General features: G+C 38.8%; 1 protein-coding gene across 1 annotated transcript in view; it reads left to right on the top strand.

Moving 5' to 3' along the window:
- Nucleotides 1-19,457: 19,457 nt before the first annotated feature.
- The window catches only part of LOC122901060 (V-type proton ATPase subunit S1-like protein), a 31,375-nt gene continuing 30,695 nt past the window's right edge, over nucleotides 19,458-20,137 (top strand). Inside the window, exon 1 of the mRNA XM_044240401.1 lies at nucleotides 19,458-19,620. Within this exon, the coding sequence (XP_044096336.1) occupies nucleotides 19,529-19,620 (92 nt within the window). The 5' untranslated portion in view covers nucleotides 19,458-19,528. The remainder of the gene's footprint in view (nucleotides 19,621-20,137) is intronic.

Here is a 20,137-nt window from a genome sequence, read left to right as displayed (position 1 = left end):
TGACTTGGGGATGGGCGTGGCTAATCTGGAATAGGGTGTTTAAGAAACCATCTCCGTGGAGATTACACTTTGAGCTGAGATCCTAAAGAGAGGGAGCCAGTTAGACAAGTATATGGGGTAGAGCTTTCAGGAAGAAGGATTCTCTGTAAGTAGAATGGGCTGGCACTTGTCCAGAACTGAAGGATCAGGGAGGGAGGAGCTCTGAGTGAGGACCAGTGTGGCACCAGATGAGGTCTGAGAGGTGCACAGGGAAACGAACGTCTTGGAAAAGGCTTTGTTTACTCTTTGTGTGATTGAACGCCATTGGGAAGTTTTGAGCAGGGTAGTAACAAGACAGGACTTACTACTTTTATAGAATCGCTCTGGCTTTTTTGAGGAGAATAAGAGATGAATCTGTGAGGCCAGTTGAGAGGGTGTTACAGTACTCCAGTGGAGATATAATGATGGCTTAGATTGTCAGGTGGAAAAGTGGGTAGATAAGATAAATGGTTGAGCCAGTAGGATTTGCTGAGGACTGTAGGATGGGAGATTGGAGTAATCGTTTTCAGCCTGAGCAACTGGGTGACTTGTGGTGTTATTTTTTGAGTGGGATATACTGGGAGAGGGACAGTTTTAGAAAGGGAAATTAAGAGTTCTGTTATGAATGTGTATGTTAAGTTTGGGATCCTGTTAGACATCCAGGTAGGAAGGGGAAGTAAGTAGTTGGGTATATATACATATGGAGCTTAGGGTGGTCATCAGTGAACAGACAGTACTGATAGCCATAGCCCTAACTAAGTAAGATCACTTAGGGGCTGACTATATGTAGAAGAGAGAAGGGTTGGAGACCTGAGCCTAGGCAAAACTTAGTGATGCAGAAGAGAGAGGCAGGTGAAGCTAAATAGTCTACAAAGTAGACAATGCTGTACTCTAACCAACACCAAGTGGAGAAATAGAAGTGAACAAGTATGAAGAGGGGGTAAGATGAGGACTGAGAATTGTCTTGCATTTGGCAATGTGGAGGATATTGGTGATTTTGTCAAGTGAGGCTGTTCAGTGGCAAAGATTAAAGCCTTATTGGATTGGAGCCAAGAGAATATGGTAAAGAAGGAAGTATAGACAGCAACTGTAGACATGCTTTTGAAAGGAATTTATCTGTAATCTGCAGAGAAAAGAGGTTCTGTCAGGAGGAGGCTTAGTTTGTGGAGTCAGGATGAGTTTATTTAAGATGGCCAATTTTATGACATTTTTATAGGGGATTGTTCCTGGTAGGGAAGAAAAAAATGGGTAGTTCATTAGAGAAAGGGGATAATTGCATAAATAGGTGCTTAAGGAGACTAGAGGGGTGCCCAAGTAGAGGAATTGAATTTAGAAATAATAACAGTTTATCTGTAGTACTAGAGAAGGCAGAGTATGGAGTACAACTATAAGTAAATTGGAAGGTTTGTTGATGGGGAGATGTGGAACTTCCCTTTTGATTGTTCTTTCCTTAATGAGTTCAGCAACGTCATCAGCACCGAAAGAGGAGGGCAAAGATGTTGGAAGAGAGAGGATATGGTGTGAAATGATCTAGAATAACACTATTTAAATAGTATTACTTAATACTTATTATATGCCACATACTGCCTTACATTTATTAACTCATCTAATTCTTAATAACACTAAAGGTGGATACTTTTATTATCCCTGTTTTACTGAGGGATAGTGCCTTAGTCCATTCAGGCTACTCTAACAAAATACTGTAGATTGGGTGGCATATAAATAAGAGAAATTTATTTCTTGTGGTTCTGGAGATTGGGAAGTCCAAGATCAAGGTTCTGGCAGATTTGGTATCCGGTAAGTGCTTGCTTCTTGTTTCTTTGACATCTGTCTTTGCTGTAACCTCAAGTAGAAGGGCCAAGGCAGCTCTTTGAGGGTTCTTTTTTATTTGTTTGTTCGTTTGTCTGTTTTTCCAGTTTTATTGAGATACAGCTTTAGAAGGGCCCTAATTCCATTCATGAGAACTGCACCCTTCTGACTTAATCATCTCCCAAAGGCTCCAACTACTAGTAGCATCACTGGGGAATAGGTTTCAATTTATGATCTTTGCCTCCTAATCTAAAAGTGCAGGAGGATAGTCTGACAAGACAATATAGAAATGTTGAACAGTTCTGAGGGCCCATTTGACACTGTAGTTAGAAAGTTACATCAGTCAGCAGGATTTCGTGCATTCTTCAGATCCATCCAGTATAATGACTTAGTAGGTGGAGAGTTGATTTTAACAGAGCTGGCAGTAGAATCTAGTCAAGTCAGTGTGATGGAGGAAGGGCAAGGGAGTTGAGAGTGATTGCAAGGGAAGGGTTGCAGTGAGCCATGAGACTGAAGCTGAAGGAGTAAAGAGCCAGGGATAGTCAGAACACTTCTGAAGATCTGGCCCTACCAGATAGGAGAAATTTCTATGAAGCTAAATAAGATAGTTTTAGTACAGAAGTAGGTCAGTTGACCAATGAATAGAACAGAGAGGCCTGCAAGAGACTCATAAATGTAGAATATTCTTAAATAACAGAGTTAGAATGTCAGATCAGTGTATAAAAGGAATACTGATGGAGCTGTGCAAAATCTGGTTACTCAGAGGAAACTGGGTCACCATGTCACGCTAGAAACAAAATCAACTCCAGACAGATGGAGGACCTACATGTCAACAACAAAAATTTTAATTTCTTGATAGAAACAAAGATGAATATCTTCATGAACTTGGGAAAGGAAGGTATTTCTGAACAGGATAGGGAGAAATGAATTACCGAATTACCTATAGTAATAAGGAAGGACTCAGCTGTATTGCTTAGGGATAGAATTTGGAATAACTGTGCTACTATAGTGGTTTTTGGAAGGTATTTTTAAAAGATTTTAAAAATTTAATTTAGAGAGAGAGAGAATCTTAAGCAGGCTCCAGACCTGGTACAAAGCCTGACACAGGACTTGATCTCACAACTGTGACATCATGACTTGAGCCCAAATCAAGAGTTGGATCCTTAACCAGCTAAGCCACCCAGATGCCCCTCTTCTGAGTTTTAATAATTGCTTCATAAAGTTGTTCAGACTTTCTGTTATGTGTGAATATATGAACGCTTATATATGCTATTGGGAGGTTTTTAACTATGAATTCAGTTTCATTAGGAAATGTAATACTATTCAGGTTATTTATTCTGAGTGAGTTTTGGTAACATGTACCTTTCAAGGAAAGTGTCCATTTTGTCTAAGTTGTCAAATATATGGCCATAAAGTTATTTTTAATATTCCTTTATAATCCTTTTAATATCTGTAGATTCTGTAGTTTAATTATTACATTATTATAAAAACATAAAACAAGGCAAAAACCAATGGTTAGAATGCATTATGAATGAAAGATTTTGATTACTCTGGCTAAGAAAATGAAAAAATAAAAGATCTCATTTTTGTTTTTGCAACTTTGAGTTTTTCATTACCTGATAAAGCACTTATTACTTAATTTGAAGCCTGAAAAGAGAAGGAATTTTCTTTGACCTTGGGTCTAAATTTCTTAAAAGGGCCCTAAACAAGAATTGGGTTTAGAAATTAGAGGGAAAAAAGAAAACTGCCGTGGCTAAAGCATAGCAAGTCAACAAGATAATAGAGGAAGGTAAAGTTAGAGACTTGGACAGGATAGCTCAAGTCCAATTTGTAGGCCAGGATGATGAGTTTGCACTTTATTCTGATTATGATGAGAAGCTAGCCATTGAAGAGCTTCAAGTAAGAGAGTGACAAGATTCCGATCTACATTTTTTTTAAAAGAAGAGGGAGCACATGCGCAGAGCCTGCAACAGGGAGCAGGGGGAAGGGCAAAGGAACAGGGAGAGAGTGGGAGAGAAACATATTCCCCACTGAGCTGGGAGCCCATTGCAAGGCTTGATCTCACGACCTTGAGTTCATGACCTGAACCAAAATCAAGAGTTACATGCTTAAGTGACTGAGCCAGCCGGGAGCCCTGATCTGATCTTCATTTTTAAAATATCACTGTGTCTGCTCTGGAAGGGCACTATGAAGGGGCAAGAGAACACTTGGTTTATCCAAGGAGGCGACTGACACAATAGCACTGGTCTTCGGAGATGAAGAGATGTCATAAAATTCCCAATATAATTTGGATGTAAATCGTGATGGAAAGAGCAACATCATTGACATCACCAGTACCACCATCTGTAATAGGTTTTAAAAGCTGTTTAGGTGCCAGGCATAGGACTTCACATGCCCAGTTTTTTTTTAGTCTTCAAAACAACACCTGTGTGGTAGGTGCTATTTTTAGCGCTGTTTTACAGAGAGGAAACTGAAACTTAAAGAAGGTAACTTACTTAACCAGAACATGTTTGTTCATTTCCAGATTAGTTATAAAAGCAAAATCTTGATTTTTAAGGAATTTAGAAAAAATTGTAATAATGTTAAGTAAATAAGGCACAAAATTAATGAAAATAATTTTCTAGCCAACAAAGTATCAGGAAAGGTAAAGGATACATTCTTAATATTACCTTATTCTTATTGTAAGTTATAACATGCTATCTGTAGGTTGTTAGAGGTACATGAAAACTGATAGACACTTTGTTATGAAAGAATTGTGTTTGGTAGTTCTTGAAATGTTGGGGAAGTAGGAATAAGAGGTAGAACAAGCCTTTCCCTTTTCTAGTATTTCCTTCTGAGTAGAGGGAGTTAAATTAGTATAACTCCTTATTTCTCTGCCAAGGTACCTATTCTGTGCCAGCTAAGGGTAACATCTGTGGTAAATTAGGAAAAATAGCCTAGGTATGTTCAGCGTTTTTTCCCTTTTTGAGACCCAGCCTTTCCATAGAAGATACCTTCCCGTTTCTTCTGTGGCAGGCCTTTCTTCCTTCTTGAGAGCCCATGCTGCCATGATGACAGTCATGTCCATCTTCTGTGAGAGGGGGTTTGCTTACAATACATTTTGTTCCTGCACTAAGCTTTGTCTGCCTTCTTGGCCTTTCACCTTAAAGAGGGGGGTGCTTTGGTCACCACTTGTCTTACCCCTTGTTTTATTTCTCAGTTGATTTAGCACTCAGATGGGGCAGAGAGATATTATTGTTTGACTTATCTCAGAGTACCCCCCCCCTGAAGAAAAAAGAAAGGTCTTCATAAATTAGATGAGTCCATGAGATTTAGGTCACAGATGATGCTGATTCTTTGTACTGTGTGAGAGAGAAGTTTTAGCTTTTTGGCAAGAGCAGCCAAGGGTTTTAACAATGTTGACAATTTATATTGGAGCATTTAGAATAGTTAGAAATTACTCCAACTGTTTTAAGTATAAAAATTGAGGTATTAGTTGCTATGGAAATGTGACAAGTTAAAATAACAGCTTTAAGTGAGAAAGAAGCAGCAGTAAGAATAAGACCGATGATTACATGCTCTGTAAAACTACTAGTGATGAATGTTGAGTGCTTCATTTTACCTGATTAAATTATTAAACACAATTTTTCCCTTATCCAAAATGAATGAGATTTCTTATCTTCTCATTCTACCACTTTTGGGAGAATGAATATTTCTTCTCATATCTATTCCAAGGTGGAACTAAAGAAATATGTGTGTATTACCATATAAACTTAACAATATTCAGGCCTGGTCTTTAAAATCTTGTTATTATAATTAAACCTCTGTGTAGGATCTAGGGGGAATTGACAACACTGTTCTTTGATGCTCTTTGTGAAGTTCCTGGAAGGGAGTTATCATTTTAATGTGCGTATTGAAAGTTATTCTCCAGGTATTCTCTAAGTTGGCTGAGAACCAAACAAAAGAAAATAGGCTTTTATTTCTTCAGGGAACTTAGAGTTGTAATAAATTATAAGAAATGATAATTTTACTCACTAGGAAAAGAAAGATAATTTCTTTCACTCAATGGAATATTAGGTTTAAAATCTCATTCCCTGGAGAGGTTTAAAGAACCTGGCATATGGGCCAGATCAGTGTTCTCTGTGAGTTCACTGAGAATGAGCTGATCTTCAGTGATGAGGAGTGGCCAAGGGTCAGTCTTTCAGCTTTTGCATTCCATGATAAAATGAAATTTCACTAGGACTATTTCTAGATTATTTAAATGTGAGAATATGTAAGTTATTATAATATAAATATAAAAAATCCTATAAAAGTAAATGTATTTTTATATCACAAGAACATTATTGCTTAAAGGACTTTAAATAGGGTAGAATAGGATTTCCCTGCCTTAAATTAAAAGAAAAAAGAAGAAGAGAAAAGGAGTGAGGAACTAGAGGAAGAGAGGAAGAAGTGACATGAGGGGTTCTGGGTTTATATAGGTACAAAAAGGACAGGAGTAATTTTTCCGCTGATAACACTATTGGTCCTAGTGGTCATTACTGATTATTAAGATAACCCAAATGAATGAATCTGTAACCATTTCATAGATTCGGTCATTTTTCTTTTTCTTTTTCTTTTTTTTTAGATTTTATTTATTTATTTATTTGACAGAGAGAGAGAGAGTGAGTGCACAAGTAGGTAGAACAACAGGCAGAGGGAGAGGGAGAAGCAGGCTCTCCGCTGAGAGGGGAGTCTGATGCGGGACTCAATCCCAGGACTCTGGGATCATGACCTGAGCCACAGGCAGCTACTTAACTGACTGAGCCACCCAGGCACTCTCATTTTTAATTTTTAAAGGAATGTTGATTCAATATATTTAAACTCAAAAAAACAAAAACAGAAAAACCCAGTTTACCCATTTTTCCTGTCCTCCAGTATCCTGTGCCACTGGTAACCACCAGTCTGTTCTTTGTATCTATGAGCTTGGTTGTTTTGTTTTGTTTTTCCATTCCACGTATAAGAGAGATCATATGGTATTTGTCTTTCTCTTACATATTTCACTTCGCTTAATGCCCTTGAGGTCCATCCCTGTTGATGCAAATTGAAAGATTTCATTCTTTTTTATGGCCAAATAATATTCTGTTATGTATAATATTCCATAAAAATATAATTTCTTTATCCATTTATTCATCATAGTTAATCACATTCCAACAACAAATATATAGAAACATACATAGATGTAAATTAGATGTCTGCCCCTTAGATCAAGGTTTTAATATAAGCAGGTGAGCTTCCCTAACTGTAAGTCTGGATGTGATCAGCTGCCTCTGAGCTGGGCCCTGGGGTGAGTGATCTGAGCGAAAGAGCCCTTATAGGGGCATTTCTTAGATCACTACTATCTTGTGGGTTTTGAGTATGAACCCTGCTGGTTTTCAAAATTGGATGTTTTGGGAGCTCATCTCTCAAGTACATGTCTTAAAGGTTAAGGTGTCCAATGTGGAATTCAAACTCTCCAGTGCTCAGGAAGAAGCTCTGGGTTTGAGTTCCCCGCGGTTGTGGGTTGCCACACCTGGGGTGGTGTCCTGGCCTCTACTACACACTTTGATTTGGTTTTCTTCTAATTTGCCTGATGTGTAGTCATCATTCAGCTAGGCTTTAAGTTTTTTTAAATAGGAACTTGTTCCATGTGTAGTGGTAGACTCAGCATGTCTGTGGACTCAGCATGTCTGTGAGTTGAGGATCTTAGAACATAACCATTTTAAAACCAGAGCCGTTTACCTCTTTGGTTAGGTTTATTCCCAGGTATCTTATGGTTCTTGGTGCTATAGTAAATGGAATCGATTCTCTAATTTCCCTTTCTTTATTTTCATTATTAGTGTATCAGCCACTGATTTCTGTACATTGACTTTGTATCCTGCCACGTTGCTGAATTGTTGTATGAGTTCTAGTAGTTTGGGGGTGGAGTCTTTTGGGTTTTCCATATAAAGAATCATGTCATCTGCAAAGAGAGAGGGTTTGACTTCTTCGCTACCAATTTGGATACCTTTTAATTCTCTTTGTTGTCTGATTGCTGTTGCTAGGACTTCTAATATTATGTTGAACAAGAGTGGTGAGAGTGGGCACCCTTGTCGTGTTCCTGATCTCAACGGGAAGGATGCAAGCTTTTCCCATTGAGGATGATATTTGCTGTGGGTCTTTCATAGATAGATTTGATGAAGTTCAGGAATGTTCCCTCTATCCCTATACTCTGAAGCGTTTTAATCAGGAACGGACGCTGGATTTTGTCAAATGCTTTTTCTGCATCAATTGAGAAGACCATGTGGTTCTTCTCTCTTCTCTTATTAATTTGTTCTATCACATTGATTGATCTGCGAATGTCAAACCATCCTTGTAGCCCAGGATGAATCCAACCTGGTCATGGTGTATAATCTTTTTAATGTGCTGTTGGATCCTGTTTTCTAGGATCTTGTTGAGAATCTTAGCATCCATATTCATCAGTGATATTGGTCTGAAATTCTCCTTTTTGGTAGGGTCTTTGCCTGGTTTTGGGATCAGGGTAATGCTGGCTTCATAGAAAGAGTCTGGAAGTTTTCCTTCTGCTTCAATTTTTTGAAACAGCTTCAGGAGAATAGGTGTTATTTCTTTGAAAGTTTGGTAGAATTCCCCAGGGAATCCATGAGGATTCGTATTTGAGGAACTACAGAACCCTCATGAAAGAAATTGAAGAAGACACAAAAGGATTGAAGACCATTCCATGCTCTTGGATGGGAAGAATAAACATTGTTAAAATGTCTATACTGCCTAGAGCAATCTATACTTTTAATGCTATTCCGATCATAATTCCACCGGTATTCTTCAAAGAGCTGGAGCAAATAATCCTAAAATTGTATGGAATCAGAAGAGACCCCGAATCGCTAAGGAAATGTTGGAAAACAAAAATAAAACAGGGGGCATCATGTTACCTGATTTCAAGCTTTACTACAAAGCTGTGATCACCAAGACAGCATGGTACTGGCATAAAAACAGACACATAGACCAGTGGAACAGAGTAGAGAGCCCAGATATGCACCCTCAACTCTATGGTCAAATAATCTTCGACAAAACAGGAAAAAATATGTAGTGGAAAAAAGACAGTCTCTTCAATAAATGGTGCTGGGAAAACTGGGCAGCTATATGTAGAAGAATGAAACTCGACCATTCTCTTACACCGTACACAAAGATAAACTCAAAATGGATAAAAGACCTCAATGTGAGACAGGAATCCATCAGAATCCTAGAGGAGAGCATAGGCAGTAATCTCTTTGGTATCAGCCACAGCAACTTCTTTCAAGATTTGTCTCCAAAGGCAAAGGAAACAAAAGCGAAGATGAACTTTTGGGACTTCATAAAAATCAAAAGCTTCTGCACAGCAAAGGAAACAGTCAAGAAAACAAAGAGGCAACCCACGGAATGGGAGAAGATATTTGCAAATGACAGTACAAACAAAAGGTTGATATCCAGGATCTATAAAGAACTCCTCAAACTTAACACACACAAAACAGACAGTCATATCAAAAAATGGGCAGAAGATATGGACAGACACTTCTCCAATGAAGACATACAAATGGCTATCAGACACATGAAAAAAATGTTCATCATCACTAGCCATCAGGGAAATTCAAATTAAAACCACATTGAGATATCACCTTACACCAGTTAGAATGGCCAAAATTAGCAAGACAGGAAACAACATGTGTTGGAGGGGATGTGGAGAAAGGGGAACCCTCTTACACTGTTGGTGGGAATGCCAGTTGGTGCAGCCTCTTTGGAGAACAGTCTGGAGATTCCTCAAGAAATTAAAAATAGAACTTCCCTATGACCCTGCCATTGCACTACTGGATATTTACCCCAAAGATACAGATGAGGTGAAAAGAAGGGCCATCTGTACCCCAATGTTTATAGCAGCAATGGCCATGGTCACCAAACTGTGGAAAGAACCAAGATGCCCTTCAACGGACGAATGGGTAAGGAAGATGTGGTCCATATACACTATGGAGTATTATGCCTCCATCAGAAAGGACGAATACCCAACTTTTGTAGCAACATGGACGGGACTGGAAGAGATTATGCTGAGTGAAATCAGTCAAGCAGAGAGAGTCAATTATCATATGGTTTCACTTATTTGTGGAGCATAACAAATAGCATGGAGGACATGGGGAGATAGAGAGGAGAAGGGAGTTGGTGGAAATTGGAAGGGGAGGTGAACCATGAGAGACTATGGACTCTGAAAAACAATCTGAAGGTTTTGAAGGGGCGGGGGGTGGGAGGTCGGGGTACCAGGTGGTGGGTATTATAGAGGGCATGGATTGCATGGAGCACTGGTTGTGGTGCAAAAATAATGAATACTGTTATGCTGAAAATAAAAAATAAATTAAAAAAATAAATAAAATAAATAAAAAACAATAATAAAAAAAAGGAAAAAAAAAACCAGAACCCTGCTCTGAGTATCATTTTTCATAGTATGGAATGTGCATCTGCCAACCAGTGTTTAAAATTTACTTGGACAGGTTTTTTTAAGTTAAAATTTCCAATGATATTAAAATTTACTCAGGTTTTTGGTGGGTTTTTTTTTTTAAGTTTTTATTTATTTATTTGACAGAGATCACAAGTAGGTAGAGAGGCAGGCAGAGAGAGAGGAAGGAAGCAGGCTCCCCCGCCAAGCAGAGAGCCTGATGTGGAGCTCAATTCCAGGACCCTAAGACCATGACCTGAGCCGAAGGCAGAGGCTTTAACCCACTGAGCCACCCAGGCGCCCCACTCAGACAGGTTTTAAGTTAAAATTTCCAAACTTAACTTTGACTATTTAGCAAACAACATCTTGGATTTGTAGCTGGTAGCTACATACAGTGCTATCTTTGAAACTAAGTGTGCTGATTAATTTTGTCCAAAGAATCAATTTTGCACTTACTATAAATGATGGCCTGATCTGTAGGGCAGCATCAAAATAGCACATATCCTCAATATGACTTTTACTTCAGTGAGTTAAAACTCAGTCTCTCTTGAGGTAGGGAATGTGGGACCTGCATGTTCCTAGTGAGTATTTTTTAGATTGTTGGAGGACTTTTCTTCCTTAGGACCCAGATCTGTTAGGTTTTCCCTAATACTTAAGCCCTCCTTTTTAATCCATGCCTCTAATTACCACACCAAATTTGGTACTTAGCAAACCCTTCTAATAAAGTTTCTTTTGCACTATAACTAACAGAAACCCATTTCAGGCTGTTTTAAGAACAAAAGCCAAGTTACTGGAAGGACACTTGGATAAGTGACAGACTTCGTAGCAAGAGATACATACTGACTCATGAGAGAGTAGAATCGGGAATTGGAAAGCCGCTTCATACTCTTCCAAAGAGTTAATCATGTCTCATCTTTTGTCTCTTTATTATATACCTGCCTCCCTGTACCCCTCAGCCATTGCTTGGAGTAGAGGGGTGACCAGAATCAGTGGAGGTCACAGGATTGCTATGTGAAACATCCCTAAGATGTTTGCACTGGCAGTTTATGCTCACATTTCTGTACACCACTGGGCTAGGAGCCTCATGGGGGGAGGACTGGGTGGTTTTCATCTTGTATTCCTGGCATGTAGCATATGGCAATGAATATTTGTCTAATGGACTAATTTATGAAAGAGTAGGACTCTTATCTCAGTTTAGCTTGAGAACCAAGAACATAAATATATGCCACTAATTTGGTATATTATTTGTGTTCTAAAAAGCCAAAGGGGCATCAAAAGTAAGAAAAATTAACATTTAAATCAAAAGCACTTATAAGTATTTCATTTACTAACCTGATTCTAATCAACTCAGAAGTTGATTTGATGAAAATTAGTAGAAATCATGGCAGCAATTAGGCTGTGAACTTAATAAAGCATCTGTATTAGTCTGGATTCTCCAGAGAAAACCAAATATATATATATATATATATATATATATATATATATATGAAATTAATGTTAATTAATCCTATATATGATTTATTACAGAAATTGACTTATGCAGTTATGAAGTTCTAATATCTGTTGTCACCAAGCTGGAGACCCAGGGGAGCCAATGGTATAGTTCCAGTCTTAGTGAGTCTGAAAGCCGGAGAAAACTTCCCTGCTCCAAGACAGGTAGAGAAAGAGAAGTCTCTCTTACTCACTTTTTTATTCTTTTCAGACCTTTAGTGGATTGGATGAGGCCCACTCATATTGGGGAAGGTGATCTGTTTTATTCAGTCTACTGATACAAATATTAATCTCACTTAGGAATACAATCAGAGACACAGCCAGAATAGTGTTTAACCAAATACTTGGGCACCTTGTGTCCCAGTCAAGTTGACATGCATTAACAGAGTCACACCCCTCTACAATGGGCAAGAAGTACATAGTCTGGTATTTTGCTAATGAACAGATGTAACTTGGATTTTGTATATTTATGTTTTCAAGATATGGAATTTGATGAAATACTTGTATTAGTTGATTTTCTAGTCCTAAATATTTAGCTCTGGGAGTCACAACCATGTGAGATGAAGTGAGAATTTTCACAGGCTTATTCATTATCCTATACACTTTATTGAGCATCGTATAGGACCAGCAGAACCTAAGGCTCTAGTTAGATGCAGTCCCTGCTGCCTTGGAGTAGACCTTCCAGTGAAGAAACACTCTGTAAATAGGTAACAAGAAAATAAATGTCCCATACAAAGGTGATCTATGTTATGAAGAGGGTGAACAGAATGCAAGGAAGGTTAGGAGAGTATGAGGCGATCTCTACAGATGGAACAATATGTGTAGTTACTGAGGTGCAAAAAAGTTAGCATTTGGAGGGTGTTGAGCAAAATCCAAGCCAGTGTGCTAGAACATAGTATGGGGAAGGGTTGACATAAAATGAAGTAATAGAAACCAGCAAGGGCCAGATCATGCAGGGCTTTGAAGGAGGTGGATGGATTTGGATTTTGACTCTGCATGCGAAGACCATTGTGATTGATATGAACATTTGACTATAGTAACTTTGGGTCTGAGAGCATTTAGATGATTAGAGACTGTAGTCTGGCAAATGCTAGTTATTCCTTCAGGCAAATATTATAATTAAGTTAGGGCCATTTTTTTCCCTTACGATAATACAATTCTATATGGTCACATATGATATTGGGAAGATATGTCTGTGACAGTCAAATTTTCAGGTAACAGTAATATATCGTAAATCAGAACATGAAGCAAACACAAGGTATTTTCAGTTGAAAAGAAGGCAGCATGGATGGACAATCTCCTGTTTTCTCAAGAAAACTGTTGGGATATTTTCCACACCCCTCTGAATTCTCTGCCTGTCTTATGCGTGAGTCACTAACCTTTCTGTTTTGGAATATCTTTAGGATATATGTATAGGGAATGGCCTTGAAAGGTAGAAATAGTGTCTTTCTCTTACATAGGGCAGGTTTACTTATAGCCTTCGAAACTCAAGTTTTCTCCTGAAATGAAATCCACTGTGTGTACAAGCATCCATGTCGGTCCAGTGGGATTGCTCTGTGAGCACGGGAAATTGACACAATATACTGTTGCTCATACTGCTTGCTTCTGTGGTGAGGAATAAAGTTCTTTGTCTCTGACCCTGAAGTCTTGTGTCTTCTGCCAGCATCCTTGAAACTGGCAGCTACCTTGTTAGCTTATCAGTTAGGTAAAATGTCAGACCCATCACAGTTCTGGACAGGGACTCCTCTGCCATCTAAGCAGGGAGGTGTAGTGCCAGGCAGGTGATATCCTAGCGCTTTGCAGCCTGCAAGTTATCTCATTAACATTTTTGTCACTGCTTTTCTCCTCTAAAGTCACAAGATGAGCTATTCTCTGACAACCACATCTTAAGTGTGACTTCTATTTTAAAATACATGTGTGAAACCTGCTAGCTACTAATTATTTTACCTTAAATATTCTTAACCAAGTGGAAGAAGATGTCAACAACAGAAAGATTGCTATGTTGAAATTTTAGGATTATCGAGTCATAAAATATATTAAAATGAAAATGATTTAAAATTTAAAATGTTGTATCCATTTGTATGCCTGAAAATATAACTGAGGCATATGTCCATGGAAGGATTGTCACATGGTAAGCTCTGAGGAGCTTCCACTCTGGCTTCTGAGTGTTAACAGTATCATAATTATCACAGTGCAGTATTGGGCTTGGCTTCCTATCTTCCCCGACCAGAAATTTGGGGAGCAATGGGTCGGGCAGTGCTGCTGCTGCTGCCATGGGACACCATGAAGCATTGCTCTGGCAGCTGGAGGATTTCTTTTATATATGCACCGTCCAGTACAATGACCCCTAGCCACAGGTGGTTACTGACCACTTGAAATTTTGGTTAGATCGACTTGAGATGTGTGTAAGTGTAAATTATATACCAGATTTCAGACTTAGAGCCGAAAAAGAAGGTAGAATACCTCTAACATACATAACATACATAACAAACATAATAATTATGTTTGATATAATATTTAAGGATGTTAGGTTAAAGAAAAAATAGTATAACTAATTTTACCTGTTGATTTGAACTTCTCTCAGTGTGGTTGCTACTAGAAAATTTTAAATTACGTATGTGGCTGTCATTATCTTTCTGTTGAACAGTGCGGTTCTAAATCCTTGCTACTCACAGAACAGTCGGCAGGCCAGCAGCTGCAGCTGTCATGTGAAAGCTTGTGAGAAACAAAGAAGCTCTCGCCCTACTCCAGACCTACTGGATCAGAATTTGCATTTTAACAAAATCTCCTGTGATTTGTATGCATGTTAAAATTTGAGTAGCACAGAGCTCTAAGACTGGGATTGCCAGATTTAGCAAATAAAAATGTAAGATGTCCAGTTAAGTTTAATTTCGGATGAACAACAAATGATTTTTTTTAGTATAATGTGTCTAAATATTGCGTGAAACATACTTATTATTAAAATTTTTGCTTTTTTGAAATTCAGATGTTACTGGGTGTCTTATACTTTATTTGGCAAACCTGCCCAAGACTAAACTTCTCCTTTCCAAACCTGTCTTGCTACCTGAAATTCCACATAATCACGAAAAATGCAGAAAGGCAAAAGACATGAGAAGTGGAAGTAAAATGAAAGAACAGAGAAGAAAAGGAAATATGATGGGAAGTAGGAATAAGATAGGCATGGAAAGGCCGCCTTGATAGTGGTGACCTTTTCTATTTTATAATATTTCTTAGCATCTTCCTTTTTTATTTCTCCATCTCCACCCCCTGCGCCCCCCCCCCAATTCCTAGTCATTGTGCTTTCATCTTCTCTTCTCATTTTCTGTAGGGTTCCTTAGAGCTATGTTAGAAGATGGTGTGTGTGCAAAGTAGATAGTAAGGAAGGGGAGTATGTCCTTAGGGTCAATTCCCCAGACTTCCTATAATCAATCAGCTCTGAAATGTCACTTACAGATAGCCCCTTTCAGCTACCAGTACTTTGCCATTAAAGAGATCAAGGTTCTTAAGTGCCAAAAATGCTAACGCTTTCGTTTTGGAGAATTTTCTTTATTGTGACATTTTAATTGTATTTTTTTAAAAGATTTTATTTATTTGTCAGAGAGAGAAAGAGAGAGTGAAGTGAGCACAGGCAGACAGAATGGCAGGCAGAGGCAGAGGGAGAAGCAGGCTCCCTGCTGAGCAAGGACCCTGATGTGGGACTTGATCCCAGGACGCTGGGATCATTACCTGAGCCGAAGGCAGCCGTTTAACCAACTGAGCCACCCAGATGTCCCTTTAATTGTATTTTTTATTTTATTTTATATTTTAAAGATTTTGTTTATTTATTTGACAGAGAGCGAGATCACAAGTAGGCAGAGAGGCAGGCAGAGAAAGGGAGAAGCAGGCTCCTTGCTAAGAAGAAAGCCCGATGCGGGCCTTGATCCCAGGACCCTGAGATCATGACCTGAGCTGAAGGCAGAGGCCTAACCCACTGAGCCACCCAGGCACCCCTAATTTAAATGTCAAATAACTCTTTGGGATTTTGTTGTTTGGTTTGTGTTTTTGCATACATTTTAGGTGGCAGGGGAGTGGGAGTGAAGGCTGGCAAAGAAGGAATAACAATAGATAGTCTTTATTTAGCTAGGCATTGAAGTAAGAAAAGGCTTTCCTCTATTATATTTATTTATTTAAAATTTTATTTTATTGTGTTAAGAACACTTAACATAAGATCCACCCTCTTAACACATTCCTAAGTGTATAATACTGCATTGTTAACCATAGGTGTGCTCTTGTACAGCTGATCTCTAGAATTTATTAGTTTTGCCTTACTGAAACTTTATGCTCATTAATTGGTAACTTCCTATTCTCCTCCCTCCCCTGCTGCCCAACCCGTGGTAACCACCATTTCTCTCTTTGATTCTATGCTATGCCTATTCTAGATGCCTCATATAAATGGAATCATGTGGTATTTGTGACTGGCTTATTTCAATAATAATAATGTCCTCAGGGTTCATCCATGTTGTCACATATTGCAGAATTTCCTTTTTTTTTTTAAAGGCTGAATAATATTCCTTCGTGTTTATATACCATATATTCTTTATCCATTCATCCATCCACAGACACTTGGGTTGTTTTTACATCTTGGCTATTGTGAATATCAGTGTTGTAGTGCACTAATACTTCTTTGAAATCCTGATTCCAAGTATTTTGGGTAAATACCCATACGTACAATTGCTGGATCATATGGTAGCTCTATTTTTAATATTTTGAGGCATCTCCATATTGTTTTCCACAGCAACTGTACTGTTTTGTATTCCTACCAACAGTGTACAAGGATTCCAGTTTCTTTACATCTTTGACAACACGTCTGTTCATTTGTTCTTTCTTACCTTCTCTCTTTCTTACCTTCTCCTCTTCTTCTTCATCTTCATCTTCCTCTTCTTCTTCTTTTTTTTTTATATAATAGCCATCTTGACAGGTGTTAGGTGATACCTCTTTATGGTTTTGATTCACATTGCTGTGGTGATGAGTGACATTGAGCACCCCCCCTTTTATTCTTAAAGATTTTACTTATTTATTTGACAGAGAGACACAGCGAGAGAGGGAGCACAAGCAGGGGGAGTGGGAAGGGGAAAAACAGGCTTCCAGCGGAGCAGGAAGCCCGATGCGGGGCTTGATCCCAGGACCCTGGGATCATGACCTGAACCAAAGGCAGATGCTTAATGACTGAGCCACCCAGGTGCCCCTGAGCACCCTTATATATATATATGTTGGTCATGTGTATGTCGTCTTTGGAGAAATGTCTTTTCAAATCTTTAGCTCATTTTTAACTTAAGTAATTTGTGTTCTGTCTGCTACTGAGTTGGCTCGGGTCGTGATCTCGGGGTCCTGGGATCGAGTCCCGCATCGGGCTCCCTGCTCAGCGGGGAGCCTGCTTCCTCCTCTCTCTCTGCCTGCCTCTCTGCCTACTTGTGATCTCTCTCTGTCAAATAAATACATATTTTGGAAATTAATGATTTGTTAGACGTATGTTTTCCAAATACTTTCTCTTATTCTGTGGATTGCCTTTTACTATTGTTTCCTTTGCTCTACAGAAGCTTTTTAGTCTGATGTATTTCCACTGTTTTTGCTTTTATCGTCTGTGCTTTGGTGTCATATCCATGAAACCATTGCCAAGAACAGTGTCATGAAATTTTCCCCTATGCTTTCTTCTTCTTTTTTTCTTTTTAAAGAGTTTATTTATTTATTTGACAGAGAGAGAGAGAGAGTGTGTGTGTGTGAGTGCACAAGAGGAGGAGCTGCAGAAGGAGATCGAGAAGCAGGTTCCCCACTGAGCAAGGAGCCCAACTGTGGGGGTCCATTCCAGGGCCCTATGAACACGACATGAGTGGAAGGCAGATGCTTAAGCCACCCAGGCGCCCCTCCCTTTGCTTTCTTCTAGGTTTTAAGTCTTTAATCTATTTTGAGTTGATTTTTGTGTCTGGTGTGAAATAAGTCTCCAATTTCATTTTTTGCTTGTGGACATCTAGTTTCCCCAGCACCATTTGTTGAAGAGACTGTCTTTCTCCCATTGTGTGTTCTTGGCACCCTTGCTGAAGAGCAGTTAGCTATATATGTGTGAATTTATTTGCCTGTACTGTGTTCTGTTGATCTGTATGTCTTTTTTTTTTTAAGACTTTATTTATTTATTTGTCAGAGAGCGAGAGAGAGCGAGAGAGCGAGCACACAAGCAGGCAGAATGGCAGGCAGAGGCAGAGAGAAGCAGGCTCCCTGCCGAGCAAGGAGCCCAATGTGGGACTCAATCCCAGGACCCTGGGATCATGACCCAAGCCGAAGGCAGCAGATTAAGTGACTGAGCCAACCCAGCGTCACTCTGTATGTCATTTAAAAAAATATTTTATTTACTTATTTATTAGATGGAACGAGAGAGAGCATGCACACACACATAAGCAGGGGGAGCAGCAGGGAGTGGGAGAGGGAAAAGCAGGCTCCTCACTAAACAGGGAGCCTGATGCAGGACTTGATCTGAGGACTCTGGGATCATGACCTAAGCTGAAAGCAGATGCTTAACCAACTGAGCCACCGGGTGCCCCTGTACATCAGTTTTTAATGGCAATACTATGTTTATTTATTTTATTTTTTATTTTTTTAAAAGATTTTATTTATTTATTTGATAGAGATCATAAGTAGGCAGAGAGGCAGGCAGAGAGAGAGGGGGAAGCAGTCTCCCCACTGAGCAGAGAGCCCAATACAGGGCTTGACCCCAGGACGCTGAGATCATGACCTGAGCCGAAGGCAGAGGCTTAACCGTCTGAGCCACCCAGGCGCCCCTGACAATACTGTGTTTAAATTACTGTAGCTTTGCAATGTATTTTTAAATCAGGAACTGTGACACTTCCAGCTTTGTCCTTTCTTAAGATAGATTTGGCTGTTTAAGGCCTTGATATATCTTTGCAACAGTTGTTTGAGTAAAATACTTTTGTCCCCAATCTGCAAATGGGGTAACTAGAGCTGTGAGTGCACTTGAGGGGTGTCTGACTCCAAAGTGAGTGCTCTTTACCATTATATTCCAGATCTCTTAGCACATGGAGAGTCATGAATTTAATAGGAAACTGTGAAGTAGGACACATATGTAAAATTAGGTAAGTTTCAGAGATTTTTATCATTTATTCACCTGAAAAATACATGTAATAATGTATATTTTGTAGATTTTTGAGGAGAATATAATAGCTTCCTGAAAAGCAGTATGAGATTCTTACTAAGAGTTAAGAGTATCAAAACAATGCTAGTTACAGGCACCTGGGTGGCTCAGCGGGTTAAAGCCTCTGCCTTCGGCTCAGGTCATGATCCCAGGGTCCTGGGACTGAGTCCCGCATTGGGCTCTCTGCTCAGCAGCGACCCTGCTTCCCCCTCTCTCTCTGCCTACCTTTCTGCCTACTTGTGATCTCTCTCTGTCAAATAAATAAATAAAATCTTAAAAAAAAAAAAAAACCAACAATGCTAGTTTCTAAAAAGAGGTTAATTGAAAATCTGCTCCCTAATAATCTTTCATGAATAAGCAAACATCCTAAATAGACCCACTGCTTTCACTCTACACTCTAAATTAAGCAGTATCAGGCCCCTCCCTCCACCCTCTCCCATGCATAATGCATCCTGGGAATATGGTCTTTTTATTGGTTGAATATGTTGTCAGTCACAAGACATGGAAAATACTGCCTCTGCTCTTTTTGCATTTAAGAATTAACAGATGTGCTTGCTTTGAAGAAACTGATTCATTTCTTGATGGGAAGAAAAATCTTTAGTTTTTCACTTATCTTTTTATGTATAGGATTTTCATTAACTTTGGATCAAATACTTGCCAGGAAGAATGTAAGGTAACTGCATTTTTTTTTTTTAATTCAATGCATCTGTGAACTTCAACACAAGTGTGAAATTAGATGGTTCTGTAATTTCTTTATATTGTTGCATAGTTATATTTGTTTATAATTCAAATTGGTTAGATTAGATCATTCTGTAGCTAATAAAATCATTGAACTGGAGTTTATAAATAAGAGATGAAAATACAGTATTTATTATAAGAGGCAAGAATTATTAAAAATGCACAAGAAGCATTTGTATTATGTATCAAAGTATATAGTGAGAAAATGACTCAAATCAGTGTTCAGGTTTCTTTTATACTTACAAGTAAATATTCATTTGGTGGTTTTCTCCTGCTGTTGTTACAAGAGAAGAGAGCAAGGAAAAATTTAAAAACCTCAGAAATACATAACCTGTTCTTCAAAGAAAAGGTGTCAAATCATTTTAACTGGTAGGAGACAATAGTTGTTTGGAGTACATACTGTTGAAAACTAACAAGCAAAACTTCTATTTCTGTATCCTTTGTCTCAGCTC

This window comes from Neovison vison, chromosome 1, assembly GCF_020171115.1.
Source record: "Neovison vison isolate M4711 chromosome 1, ASM_NN_V1, whole genome shotgun sequence".
NCBI lineage: Eukaryota > Metazoa > Chordata > Mammalia > Carnivora > Mustelidae > Neogale > Neogale vison.
Note: the sequence above shows the minus strand (reverse complement) of the source record. Positions and strands in the feature narration are given on the sequence as shown.